The sequence below is a fragment of the Dipodomys merriami genome, unplaced genomic scaffold, assembly GCF_024711535.1.
Source record: "Dipodomys merriami isolate MVZ:Mamm:240054 unplaced genomic scaffold, mDipMer1.0.p SCAF_3, whole genome shotgun sequence".
Classification (NCBI taxonomy): Eukaryota; Metazoa; Chordata; class Mammalia; order Rodentia; family Heteromyidae; genus Dipodomys; species Dipodomys merriami.
In genome coordinates, this window is record NW_027204492.1 from 61,602,234 (window position 1) to 61,615,932 (window position 13,699).

At 35.3% G+C, this 13,699-nt stretch overlaps 1 protein-coding gene across 7 annotated transcripts in view; it reads right to left on the reverse strand.

The window, feature by feature from the left end:
• Positions 1–847: 847 nt before the first annotated feature.
• Positions 848–13,699, reverse strand: part of LOC138840219 (putative P2Y purinoceptor 10) — a 120,967-nt gene continuing 108,115 nt past the window's right edge. For 6 of the 7 annotated variants that reach the window (XM_070040143.1, XM_070040145.1, XM_070040144.1 and 3 more), the window contains exon 2: positions 848–3,145. In XM_070040143.1, the coding sequence (XP_069896244.1) occupies positions 2,067–3,131 (1,065 nt within the window). In that variant the 5' untranslated portion in view covers positions 3,132–3,145 and the 3' untranslated portion in view covers positions 848–2,066. Of the gene's footprint in view, positions 3,146–3,236; positions 3,283–13,699 lie in introns of all 7 variants that reach the window. The other variant, XM_070040142.1, reaches the window with a different exon arrangement.

The following is a 13,699-nucleotide window of genomic DNA, read 5'->3' on the forward strand; positions in this document are numbered from 1 at the left end:
TCATACACTTTGTTCCATAGGAGATTTTCCTTTTCCAGCAGACATCCTATCCAAATAAAATAAAATAAGCAGGCTTTTATTCATATTTTAGAGTTAAAACTCTTTCATAACTTGTCTGATTCATGTGTTTTGAAAGCCACAGAAAATTAGGAAGAACAAATCAAAAAGATAGACTACTTAAAACAGTTCTAAAGATAGTGGCAAAGACTGAGTATTGATAGCTTGAAAAGCTAAACATATAGTGCTATACATAACAAAAGAGAACTAAAATTCAATGAGGTCATTTTAAGGTATGTACAAAGAGGTTTCAATAGCCCTAAGAGAAGCAATGTATACAATGCTTTGATGTTTATAGAGATAACCCTTGTTGATTTTGACGAGTACACTAACTGATAGCTTTCTTAACTAATAACATTAATACCAATTCTAACAAGAGCACATATTTGTAAAGTGCTTTTGTGTATAGAAATCACATTCTAAAACATATATTTCTTATTTATCCAATCTTGGCAAATCCTCATAAAATACTAAAGCCCAGAGAGAAATAACTTACTCTAACTTTCATAACTTCCCTAGACATACCTAAAATTAAAGCCATGATCCTTTGCGTCTACATGAGTGTTTTGTTTTCGTATACCATGCCTCCTAAGTGCTAAATATTATCTGCTTTTGTTTGCACAAGACTTCATTTTTACAAAAATCACACAAATAATATATTTAGTGAGTTTCTAATCCTATACTTGCTAGATAGTAAGTCTTTATAAATTTATAAAACTATCACAGTTTTTAAAATTGGAATTTTAATGAAACCCAACATATAATTTTCAGTTTCAAAAATGCTACAGGAAGACTTATATCACAAAATGATATAACCACAGAAACTTTTAAAAGTATAATTTTCATTCTGTACTTATAATAGGATTCAACTCATCAACATTATATTTCCTGGTGAAAAATAAGTTCTGACTGGACTTCTGTGACTGGAAAATGATTAACACCATTAACATTGATGTGTGTGTGTTTGTGTGTGTGTGTGTGTGTGTGTGTGTGTGTGCTTGAACCCAGGCCCTGTTTGTTGTCACTGAGCTTTTTTTTTTCTTTTTTTGCTCCAGGCTAGCATTCTACCATTTGAGCCACACTTCTACTTCCAGCTTATCGGTGGTTAACTGGAGATATAGTCTCATACATTTTCTTGCCCGGCTGGCATTTAACCACAGTTCTCAGATCTCAGCTTCCTGGGTAGCTAGGATTACAGGTTTGAGCCACCAGTATCTGACTAACTCATTGATTTTAATGTACCAGTTTATGTCTGAGTTGTATATGAAGCAATCAAACTAAACAAAGAATGTAACCATTGATTTTGATGAGCAAATATAACAAAACATTTTGTGAATTAGTGCCAGCATATAAAAACATGCACCACTTCACACACACTCACTGGCGTCCAAACAAACAGGGTTTATTTTAAGCTAATTTCAAGTTCATAAAGCATTTTAGAACATAATTTTATTTTATACTTAAGGTTTATGTGTTGTGGGTGAATTTCATGGTACTTTGGAGATATTTAAGGTTCGTTTGAATTGTTTGTTTCTACAAAGAGGAAAAAGGAAAGCTTCACAGATATTTCAAGTTATAAGGATATGAATTCCCACAATATATTAATCTCAAATGGGCTTTTTAAATTGAATCAGCTCAAGCATATATTTCCTGAATATAATTAGGGTCATATTATTCTGACATATATTATATTTTTCAGTGTTTGTATAACTCACTTGTGTCACCTAGTCTTCAATTGACATACCATTTCTCTTGGGTAAAGATGAATCCATTCTGTTGCTCATCCCTTTAGGTATGAAATATATTTTTTCGTTAAGTCCATAGAAAAATTCACTTCCATTTAGACATGATATTGGCATGGGTAAATCCTTCAGAGGATCATTTTTATGGTGTGGAGTATGGGTCATTTTTTTCTTAACACACACTAGCATCATCATTTTAAAAGAAAAATCTTAAGAATGACATAACTACACCAATAAAGCATATAGATTATTCTTGCTAATTTTTGATTACATTATATTGGAATCATCCAAACATTCAAGAGAGATTGTTTGAAGATCGTCCTTTCTCTGATGAATTTCCAAAGCACTGTCCCTACATCTCACACATGACTGAAGAACCAAGCCACTGTGTTCTGAAAATTGATCACGAAATTCTGAGGTCATAAAATAATATACAACTGGATCAAGACAACAATTCAGATTTGCGAGACACAAGGAAATGATGTGGAAGCATAGGGTGGTCTTTGTAAAGGAACAGTTTGAGAACATATCTTGCTTCACCATCATAAAGAACGGAAAGTTGAGATGGTATGGCGTGAAACATACAACGAACACCACTGCACACATCAGAACCATTCTTAAAGCCTTTTTCCTCTCTTTGGTATTCTGAGGTGGAACTTGAGATTCTTGCAAAGATTTTCTTGTTTTCCAGGTGCAGTAAGTAATAATTGCAACAGGAAACACAAACCCTCCAAGTTCAGCAGCAGTTACCATGCCAATGGAGGAAGCCATGCTAATATGGTAAAGGCCTAAATCAGCAAAGCAGGATTCAGTGTGGTTGTCTAACCCAGCGCTTCTCAAAATGGGGAGTGGCAAACAGGCAGTCCCGACGATGACCCAGATGGCAGCACTGATGCCCACATCATACCTACGCTTCCAGTTCCTGGCTCTGAATGGCTTTAGGAGAAAGAGGCACCTCTGAAGGCTGATACATGTCAGGAAGCAAATGCTGGCATACATGTTGAGATACTTCAGGTAGAAGCACAGCAGGCACAGGGCCCTCTGGAAAGGCCAGTGGTGGCTGATGTAATAGTAAATCCGGAGGGGTAAGGACAGCACGTGGGCAAGGTCAGCCACAGAGAGGTTGATCATGAAAATGATGGCTTTGTTTTTCTTGCTGATGAAGCGACAGAGAACCCACAAGGCTGCACTGTTGGCCAGAAGACCAGGGATGAAGATGATGATGTAGGTGGTCGCATAGAGGGAGTACTGAAAAGGCATTTGAAAATCAGTGCACTTTGCCCTCGTACTGTTTGTGCTGTTACTTCCCATTTTCTTCCTTATGAAAAGCATTAGAGTGATGGTTTCTGCAGAAAATAGAAGGAAAACACCATCAAGGGCATGTTCACATATATCACAAGTCCATGTTTTACATATATAGAAATAAGATTTTCCTACCATAGAAGCATTCAAGTGTGCATTTTTGTGAATTCCAGCGTCTTAACTATGTAAAATAAAAATTAGCGTATCAATGTCCAAAGCAATCATAGTAGCAAAGACAATATTTTCAGGAATCAAGATTGTATGTGTTGGCAACCACTTAAGTTAAATTTTCCTTTGAAAAACAATTAATCTGACCTGTAGAACTAACCAACAGACAAGATCTCATTGGAAAATAACCCTCAAACATATATTCCATCACTCTTTAAGGTTCCCAGTTTCCATTATATAGTTTTGTCCAGTGATTACTCAACGTTTTGAGATTTACTGGGGCCTGTATCATCATCCTTGGGAAAACGAAATCTTACAGTTGCTACTTATAAATGAATGTGTAGCTGCTCAGGTAGCTCTATGAGCTTTTATCAATGATACATGGAATAGGGGTCAAGATAGGGATTGGCAGTTTATCAGGCCTTGGAAACATGTGGGTTTGAAAGTACCATTCAGATAACTTTTGCCTCTTAGACAAAGGCAAAATTGGCCCTGTTGATATAGCACTTTTCTAATGCTCTTTTGACTAAAGTTCTTTATTTGTTAACAATAATATGGCAACTCTACTGTCCTTGGAAATGTCCTTGTAACCACTTGGTGCAATTACCAGAATACATAAAAGACTAGAAAGTATCTGCTCATTCATTGATGAAGCAAAAAGGAGCTTTTCCCACTTCTGCTCACAGAACAACTCTATGAAAATGCTATCAAGGTGAACAATTACAATTTTAATTATCAGAATTTTCAGAAAATTCTTTTCTCTAGTGATTTAAAAATATGCTCCCCTGATCTTTCATTCTAGTTATTCTTGTTAGTGTCAGATAAAATATTCTACTCCTTGTTGTACATAAAAGCTCTTCAAACATCTGAAGATAACAATCATGTCTTCTCTGAAGTCTTCCTTATCCTGGTTAAAAACTCAGTCCTAATATGTCATGGTCCTTGTTCTTGGGTTTGTTTAATGTCAGAACATTATTGTTTTTGGCCCAATGCCACTAAAGTACAAATTATTTTACCCCTAAAGATGAAAGTTCAACTACTAAATGTTTGACATTTTAAGAAATATAATTTATACTTCTGAATACAGAAACAAACGGATAAATTATATTTTAATACTTCATTACTTTTTTGTTGCTTGCAAAGGCAGTTTGTTGAGCATTTTTTGGAATGAGAAGAAAAAAGAGGCAATATTATAGTTCATTACCTAGTACTTAAGTGCAAAAGTTAATACCTATTTTGTGACAACTCTTGAAACATGAGTTTGAAAAACCAAATACTGTCTAAGACAACTTCTACCCAAATTTAAATGCAGCCAATTAAAAAATAATGGTAAAAATACAGTCAACCAATCTGCATCCCAGATGCTGAGCACACTATTTGATGCTTTCACAGTAACTACATGAAATTCTCAGACTATTTACTGAACAGGCAGTTTACTTCAATCAAGCAACCAGGTCATGCAGGCAGCTACTTTTGAGTGATTTATTCTTTTCACTGAGTTGATTGATGCCAACTTCTCCAATTAGTCTAGGAAACTATTGATCACCTTTTCATAGTTTATCCATTGGACTAGCTGAAATGATTGCTATTATGTTATGTATATTGAGTCTAAAATTTTAAAGGACACACAAGGAAGAACCAGAACTAGTCCTTGAGATAATGTTAAAGAATGATTAATATTCACGATCATTTCTAGTTTTGTTATAGCAGGATTAACAATCACTGAATATCTACTATTGGCAGGTATCATGTTAAGTACTTTATCTCTTTCTACCAATCTCCAGCAGTAATCTTATATAACAATAATGTATGAAATATGGCTATTTCACACATGGGATAACAGAGCGCCCCCCCCCAACAAAAGGCAAGGCTCACTTCCTCCATGAAGCTTTTTCTGACTTTTAAAACATACAAATCAATTCTCTGGCTTCAGAATATTTGTAGTTCATTTTTTTTTCAGAAAAGTGTGCTTAACACACCCAACATGATATGATTACATTCTTTTCCAGGGAGTCTAATTTGTTCCTCTTACATATCAATGACACATTCTTTTACTTCGAGGTCTAGTAAAGTGTCTTGAATATATCAAGGGTCAACTCAGTGTTTGTTGGTTAAATAGTTGTATGATAAACAAATGAATCTGGGACAAAAAAAAAATGGTTTCACTTAGAGAAAGGGAACCAGTAGAAAGGAATGTCAGGGGGATTAGAAATGAGAAATTAGCTGTGATGTTTGACGCGACCAGCAGGTGTCATAAGTATACAACATTCAAATATCTTGACATTTAATAGAATTGGTTTTAAAATCTCACTAAAAATTAATGGAGAGAAATACCAATAAGGACCAATGTGAGTTGAGAATTAGAAGCCTCTAAAGAATATTTTAGAAAGTCTGGGCTTAATTTATTTTTCTTAGCCTATTTTCTCACAGTTTTCTAAAGACTGCTTGGCTTCTAGATGCATTATCGATTCCTAAAATATTAGAGCTGTTAAAGTTCATTAAACTCTGGTTCAGTTATTTATGAGGAAACCAAGGCCAAAAAAAGGAGAGTAAAGTTTCCAAATTCACACAGAAAATTAGTGGCAACGGCTGAACTGGGATCTCTTGCCTCCCACTACAGAGAATTTTCTACTTTTCCAGGAACTTCTAAGATGAAAACCATATTTTTGTAATTATCTAATAATAAAACAAATGTTCTGAAATGAACCAATGCCAGTATTTAGACCACTAACCTTGACCATGAACTATTTCAGCAAGAGGGATTAGTTCCTTCCAAATTTTCTAAGACAAATACAGTATTTTAAAATGAACTTTTCTAGTCCCTAATGATAAAATTGTGTAAGAAACTGCCTTAAAAACTTACATGATGTTGTTTTAAATTTTTTATTATTTCTTCACACAAGGAATAGAATTTCACATTGGAAAACAGAAGTAAACACAAACAAAACAAATCTTATTAATGTAAAATATATTTCAATCAGAGACTCCATGTGCTCTGGTTTTATACAAAACCAGAAGTTTTGTTGCTGACACTTTGGTACCTCTTTTCCAAACAATTTCTCTACACATGTAGACTGATAAATGAATGCATATGTGGCTCTTTTTACTAAATTTGACTTGTGTACTCACAGCTTTCTATGCCAATACATTTAATCCCTCAATCATAACTATCATAGTAATATATAACATCCTCCCATGTCAATTACATCTAATTAGCAATTTTAATGAACATTAAAATTGCACAGTGTAATTTATTTAACTAATGAGCATTGTGGTAAATTCCCTTCTTTTCCTATTAGAATCATTTGTAAAAATATTGGTAACACTTTTGCAAACCCGTTTGTGCATTTGAACAACTCTATCATAAATAACTTCTAATAATGCCATATTATCCCCCAAGAAAGCATCCTATATGGAATTCCAAAGGATGCTTTTTTATGTAACATCACAGTGTCAAATGTATTTGTATTCCAAATATGTAAAATTTCATCTAGCTAGGGAAGAAACATGATTAAGTGAATTTTGACACACTCTTATTTTTTAATGGTGAATGACACATTGTGTAAATTTATGGCATATAAAATTTTGGTTAATTTTCATCATTGTGTAGAATAATTTGGCCTATTTACCTTCATTTAGTTATTTCCATGTAAAAAGTGCTTTAGTAAAACAGAACAGGAACTATAGCAAAAAATATTTCATTGTGTCTTGATTTTAGAAAACACATTATCATGATTCTGTATTTAAATATTAAGAACTTCAGAGTTGGAAAAGTATCACAGTTGCCTTAATGCCTTAGTGAGAAGTTAAGCTTTTAAGAACTATTCTTTTCACCACAGCGAATATTTGAGGAAAGCCTAATGAATTTATTCTTAGCCAACTAATTAAATTAACAAGTTATTATTAATATCCGGAATAGCCACTGCTTTGTGGCTTCTGCACTCACATAAAAATGCTTGAAAAATTCAAGACAACTTTAAGACAAAGCAGGTAGGAGAAAAAAATTATGTTGTCCCAGAATTTCTGCTTCTGGAGTGTCAGAAATGTGAAAACAGTGAGTTCAATCAAAGCAAAAGAATACCTTATTCTTAAAAGGTTTCAAAATCTAGCTGGTAAGCACTTTAATTTATGACTGATTTTCAGTTTTAAAGGGAAAACATATTTATGATTTTATTTTCCTGTAGAAATTAGAGACATTTATAAACTTTCTCCCATAACCACGTATTTAAAATTCTTTTTCATCTGAGGCTAGTATGTTTTTAATTCAGTTTTTTTTTTATTTTTCATGGTCAATACACTAAAATGGTTTCAAATAAAGACTCTAGACAGACCTGAGTTTGAATGCAAGTCCCTCCTCTTACAAGGTATTTTTCTGAATTTATTTGATCCACAATTTTTTTCAACTACAATGTGTACCATTTTTTTGTACTTTCAGAGAAGTAAACTAATGTATTCAGTGTATGTGTAGTAAAGTAACATAAAAGATGTTGCTATTATTCTAAATTGCTTTGTATAATTCTACAAGAAATATGAAATATGAATATGTTACAAAGATCAGATGAAGTTGCATGTACACCAGAAGCTTCTCTAGTCTTTATTAACCTCAATTTTCTTTGGATTTTTGAAGTATCCAAACACACCAATTTGGATTCAGCATTTAGTGGCAATCAAATTTCTAGTATGCCATGTACTTAATCTTTGTGACACTCCTCTAAGTATTCATTTAAATCAGTGAAAAAATGGTCCAGTTGTTGCCCAAGATTAAACTGCTAGTATGTGATGGAACTGGGATTAGAAGCCAATTATTCTTCCTACTACATTAAGTGATATTGTGATTAAGGTTCCGAACTTGAGTTATAGCTCCCTGACAAGTATTCTTTCTTATTGCCTCTAAGACATAACCTAGACCTTTAAAAGTATGAGGTGGAATGTTGTTATATGATTACTTTGCATTAAACTCAATTCACACGAAGTGGCATCATTAACATATTTACCTTTTAATACCACGTGCACAACTGTCAATTCCTATTATTTGTATTTTGCTTTAATTTAAACTTTAACCACTTTTCTCTTTCTGTATCACTTATATTGTCTACTTCATATTCTTATCAGCCCCTACCCTTTCCCTCTACTTCTAGATTTGTTCACTGAAATTAGGCTGGTATTGTTCTGAACTAGATTATTGTAAGGTAAGACATTCATTATCAAGGAAAGCTACTAAAAGTAACTTAAAAACTGAAGCAAAAGGAACAACAAATTAGTTGAAATAAAGCATAAAGAAATGTCTAATGGAGGGACAAAGGGTAAACAAATGCAGCAATGGTACTCACTAGACAATATTTTGAAAAATAACTATAAAACTTGTAGGTGGGGATGGGAAGACAAAACTGGGAGACAGCAAGGGAAGAGGTGCCATTGTTCCAAAAGAAATAAACTCTTTACCTGACTTGGTAACTGTAGTCCCTCTGTACATCACCTCTATAATAACAAAAATTTAAAAATTAAAAAGACATGCCTAATATTAGCAGACACTGGTGGCTCATGGCTGTATTCATAGCTACTCAGGAAGTTGAATTTTGAGGATGGAAACCAGAAAAGCCCATGAGACTCATCTCCAACTAACCACCAAAAACAGGAAGTGGACCTGTGGCTCAAGTGGTAGAGTGCTAGCCTTAAGTGAAAAGCACTAGCAACCAGGCCATGAGTTCAAACCATAGTTCTGGCAGAAAAAGAAAGAGAGAAGAGGGTGGAGGGAAAGGAGAGTGTGGGAAGAAGGGAAAGAAAGATGCCTAATGCCATAGTAAGAAAAAAGTAAGACAACAATTCACATCCAACCTTACCTGTCATTAAATGTAAACAGATTAAATATAGGAATTAAAAACAGCTGTTAGAAGAATGGATTAAAATAAACAATGATATTCAACAATCTATTGCTTATAGACACATGGTAGACTCAGAGAAATACATGGATTAAAACATGAAGTTAATACAGGTGGACCTATAACAACAATGAAATGTACAAGATGTTATGTTGAAAATGAACTTTACAACTTTGGCATGGGGAGGGGGAGATGGGAAGGGATGGGAAGGGGAAACAAAGGAGGAGGCAACAATGCTTGATAAGAAATGCACTCATTACCTTGCCCATGTAATTGTAACCCCTCTGTACGGTATTTTCAAAATAAAAATAAACATAAAGTTACAAAATAAGACATGCATGCAAACTGTAAACAAAAGAGAGTGGACTGGGGATGTAACTCAGAGGTCAAAGGTGTGTTAGTATACACAAGGCACTGGGTTCAAGCCCCAATGACATAAAAAAGCTATAATGAGAATTATTAACTAACTTGCTGGGTATGGTAGCATGTGTCTTTAGTGCCAGCTCCTTAGCAGGCTAAAACAGAACTACTTGATCCCAGGAGTTCAAGGATAATCTGGGTAATATAGCTTTACACTGTCAGAGAGAGAGAGAGAGAGGAAGGAGACAGACAGACAGACAGACACAGGACAGAGAGAGATAGAGAGAGACAGAATAATAATGAATATAAGACAAAATAGATTTTAGACAAAATTCCTGTTAAAGGTAAAAACTATTATAATTAGAACATAATCACTTTTATGAGGAAAATTTAGTAATTAAAATATATACTCCTAAAATAATGGGCTGAAATATATGAGGAAAAACCAGAAATGAAAATAGAATAAAAACCAGATGCCAGTGGTTCACATCTATAATACTAGCTACTCAGATGGCTGAAATCTGAGGATCACAATTCAAAGCCGGTTGGGGCATGAATATCTGTAAGACTTATCTCTAATAACCACGGAAAACTCAAGTGGTAGAGGACTAGCCTTGGACCAAAGAAATTCAGGGACAACACTGAGAACCCAAGTTCAAGCCCCAGGATTGGCACGTGCACACACAAACACACAAGGAATAGACAAGTAACAAAAGTTGGAAATTAAATATTCTAATAGTCTGCTTTCAATAATACAATTAGAGGGCCCTACCTTACCCTGAGATGCTGGGGCAGGAGGTGAGAATGTTAAAACACTGGCTAAATCACTGTTTATTTTTAAAAAATTTAATTTTATTGTTATTGTAAAGGCAATGTACAGAGGTACTATAGTTACATAAGTCAGGTAATGAGTATATTTTGTTTTGGACAATGTCACCCCTCCTCTCATTCTCTCCCAGTTTTTCCCTCCTGACACCCCTCTTCCATGAATTGTACAGTTAGTTTTCAACATAGTGTCTACTGAGTATCACTACTGCATTTGTTCACCCTTTATTCCTCCATTTCTATGCTTTCCTTTACCATCCCCCAAAAAGATAAAATTAAATACCAGACAAAAGGTACAGAAAACAAAAACAGTAACAAAACAAAGAGAAAATAAACAAGAAGCAAAATAACACAAAACCTGTTGTTTACATTCTTGGAGTTCATGTCTATATACATCATTTTATATGATCATATCTACATAGTTATTGAGCTTTTGTGATCCTCTCCTAAGAATATCCTCCCTTGGTCTCACTGTGTGAATGTCTAGAGTCCTGTATAATTTACCATGTCCAAGTGTATTTTTTTTGTCTTCTACCACCCAGAGTGTTTACTTGTAGATTTATAGGCACATTCTAGTTACAACAAATGAGGGAAACTATGCAACCTATGTTCCTTTGGGTCTGGCTTACTTCACCCAATATAACTTTTTCCAAGTTTTTTTTTTTTTCCATTTCCTTACAAATGGTACAATATCATTCTTTCTGATAGAAGCATAGAATTGGTCATGTTAATGATAGTCCTTATTATAAGTTCATCTTTCAATCAGTATTTTGCCCTTAAATAGGTGCCACGCCGACCCCAGTAGAGTCTGCTTAGCATGGGAAACCATCTATCAGACCATGATAGGGGCTTTGAGACCTATCTCTGAGTTTTGGGACTTCACCAAAGTCTACCTCAGAGAATGGGGCTTTACAGAAACCTATCTCCAAGTTTTGGGACTTCACCGAAGTCTACCTCGGAGAATAGGACTTCTAAGAGGCCTACTCCTGGGAAAAGGCTGGAAAAACCCCATTCTTTGGCTAAAATTTGGGATAAATATTAAAAATTTAAATGTAAAAGTTAGTTTAACACTGTCAAAGAAGTTACCTGTTCTGTCTGTCTAAAACTGTATTTCATTCGAGAACCAAGAGAAGAGACAGGGGGAAAAACTTAGAAACCAACAGAAAACCTTTAGGGGTAAGGGGTGAACAAGCAGAAGTGCAGTTCAGCTGGTCATACATGGTGGTTCAGGCCCTGGGAGGAGTCCACGCATGGTGAGGCAAGCTGGCACAAATGCAGTTCATCTAACCCTAAAGAGTCGGATTGGGTGTGTGCCTGCCTATTCCATAGGAGGGGCCAAGTGGCCCATCGTTGTTCTGTCTCTTTTCCTTGCGGGTAGCCACTAAAAACATGATGGCTAAAATGAGTGATGTGATGATCTGATTAGTATTGCTAAAACTTCCCCTTGGATGTGTTAACATTAAAATTAGGAAGGCCTTAAAAAGAGGGTTAAAAAATTATTTGTATAATGTGACTTTCTTTTAATGTTTACAATTAGGATGTTTTTAAAAGTCATAAAGACACTAAGTCTAGCTTTTTGGTTCAGTTATGATGATTATTATTTTCTCATTAAGGAAAAATTGTCATCTGAGTTTAAAAATCTTAATGTGTGTCTGTTTTAAAACAAGCAACCAAGAGGCAATGAGTGACACTTGGCCTCAAGATTTCAAGGGATCTTTTCAAAATGCAAATAAAAACTAAAGTATAAAATATTAAAAGTAATTAATAAGAGGTTTAAAAAAATAGAAATGGATTTTTGGATATAAAGTTTAAATGTAAAATTGTTCTTGACATTGGCCTCAATGTGCACAAAGGAAAAATTAGGATTACCAAAATAATTGCTATTCCAGTTTGCTCTTATGGTTGTTTTTTTAAGTTTCTAACAAAGTCCAGAGCAAAGCACAGAGGATTCTTACAAGTTTGTCAGATGTAACTTTGACTCTTAATAAGTGTCAGGTAAGTGCATGCTTAAAAGCTACTTCTATGTTGACCACCTTGTTGCTTTTAATTGGAGTAAAGTGGCCTTTTGTAAGACTCATTGATCTGCAAACTGGTTCAAAGCCAGCCCGGGCAGAAGGTTCCTGTGAGACTGTCACCTCCATTCAGCCAGCAGCAGAGTGCTGAAAGAGCAAGCAGAGATGCTTTGGGACTCACAGTGGCAGAGTGCTAGCCTTGAGCTGTAGAGCTGAGGGACAGTGCTCAGGCCCTGAGTTCAAGTCCAGCAACCAGCTAAGGAAAATGCCAATGAGGCATTTATCCCAATGTAGAGAAGATACTCCTGGGACAAAAGCAATGGTGGAGCATCCAGAGGCAGTAAGCCACTGCTTGGATGGCAGAAATGTCAGATCCTAGAGTCATTTGTGCATGGCCCTTCAAAACTGGTCAGAGCCGGGAGGTCATGGGAAGAGTTTATAAGCATGCCTAATGTTCATGACTACCTTGTAAGGGACAGGAACTTGCCAGTCCTCTGTGATAGTAAAAAGCTAATGTTATAAAATGTGGGAGATAGCTTAAATCTTAACCCCTTTATGTGCCAAAAGCTCTAATTGGCAGTAACTATTGAGCTGACACTAGTTACATGAAATTCATCTGCCCAGGAAAAAGTTTGTAAACCTGAGAGAGTGTTTCTATTGATATCTGTCTTAGGCATTGTTTGGGATCATTAGAGATCACATTCCTAAGCCATCTAAAAAGATGCTTTTTGCAAACTAGAGTGCTATACAAGCTACACTGCTGTAGCCGGAGAAAAGGTCTGTGCAGTTGTCAAAAGTTAAATATTGTTATTAATGACATCTAACCCTGATAGCCTCTTTGTAAAATAGGCTAAGGTTATAGGTTCCTGGCTAGGTAAGATCAACGCCCCTAAAGTCAGCTTGAAGAAGTTACAGAAGATGGACCTTCGCCCTTCTACCCCCATTTTAAGATCAAGGGTCCAGAGTCAGTTTTGGAAAAATGAGGCAAAATAGATAAAATAATTTTTAAAAAAGGGCATAAAAAATAGTGTTAACTGTTGTAGGTGTGCAAGGTGTGGAGACTGCATTTGTCAGAGATGGTTACAAGACTAAGCCTTCTGTGTCTATTTATAAAAAAAAAAAATCTGGTTAGTAAAAAAAAGTTATTTTGGTAAATTGTCCTGGGCTATTGTCTAAATGTTCTTAGAAACCAACGGAGTCACGGCCTGCCAAGCCTATGTATTACTTGCATCCTTAACCAGTCTGTGTAGGAATTTACAGCCCAGCATGAGGTGTGACAGTCCCTTGGAGCCACTGAGAGACCCGGCTGTTGCGGTTGCTGCTGCTGCTGCTGTTGCTGCATACCTTAATGGGT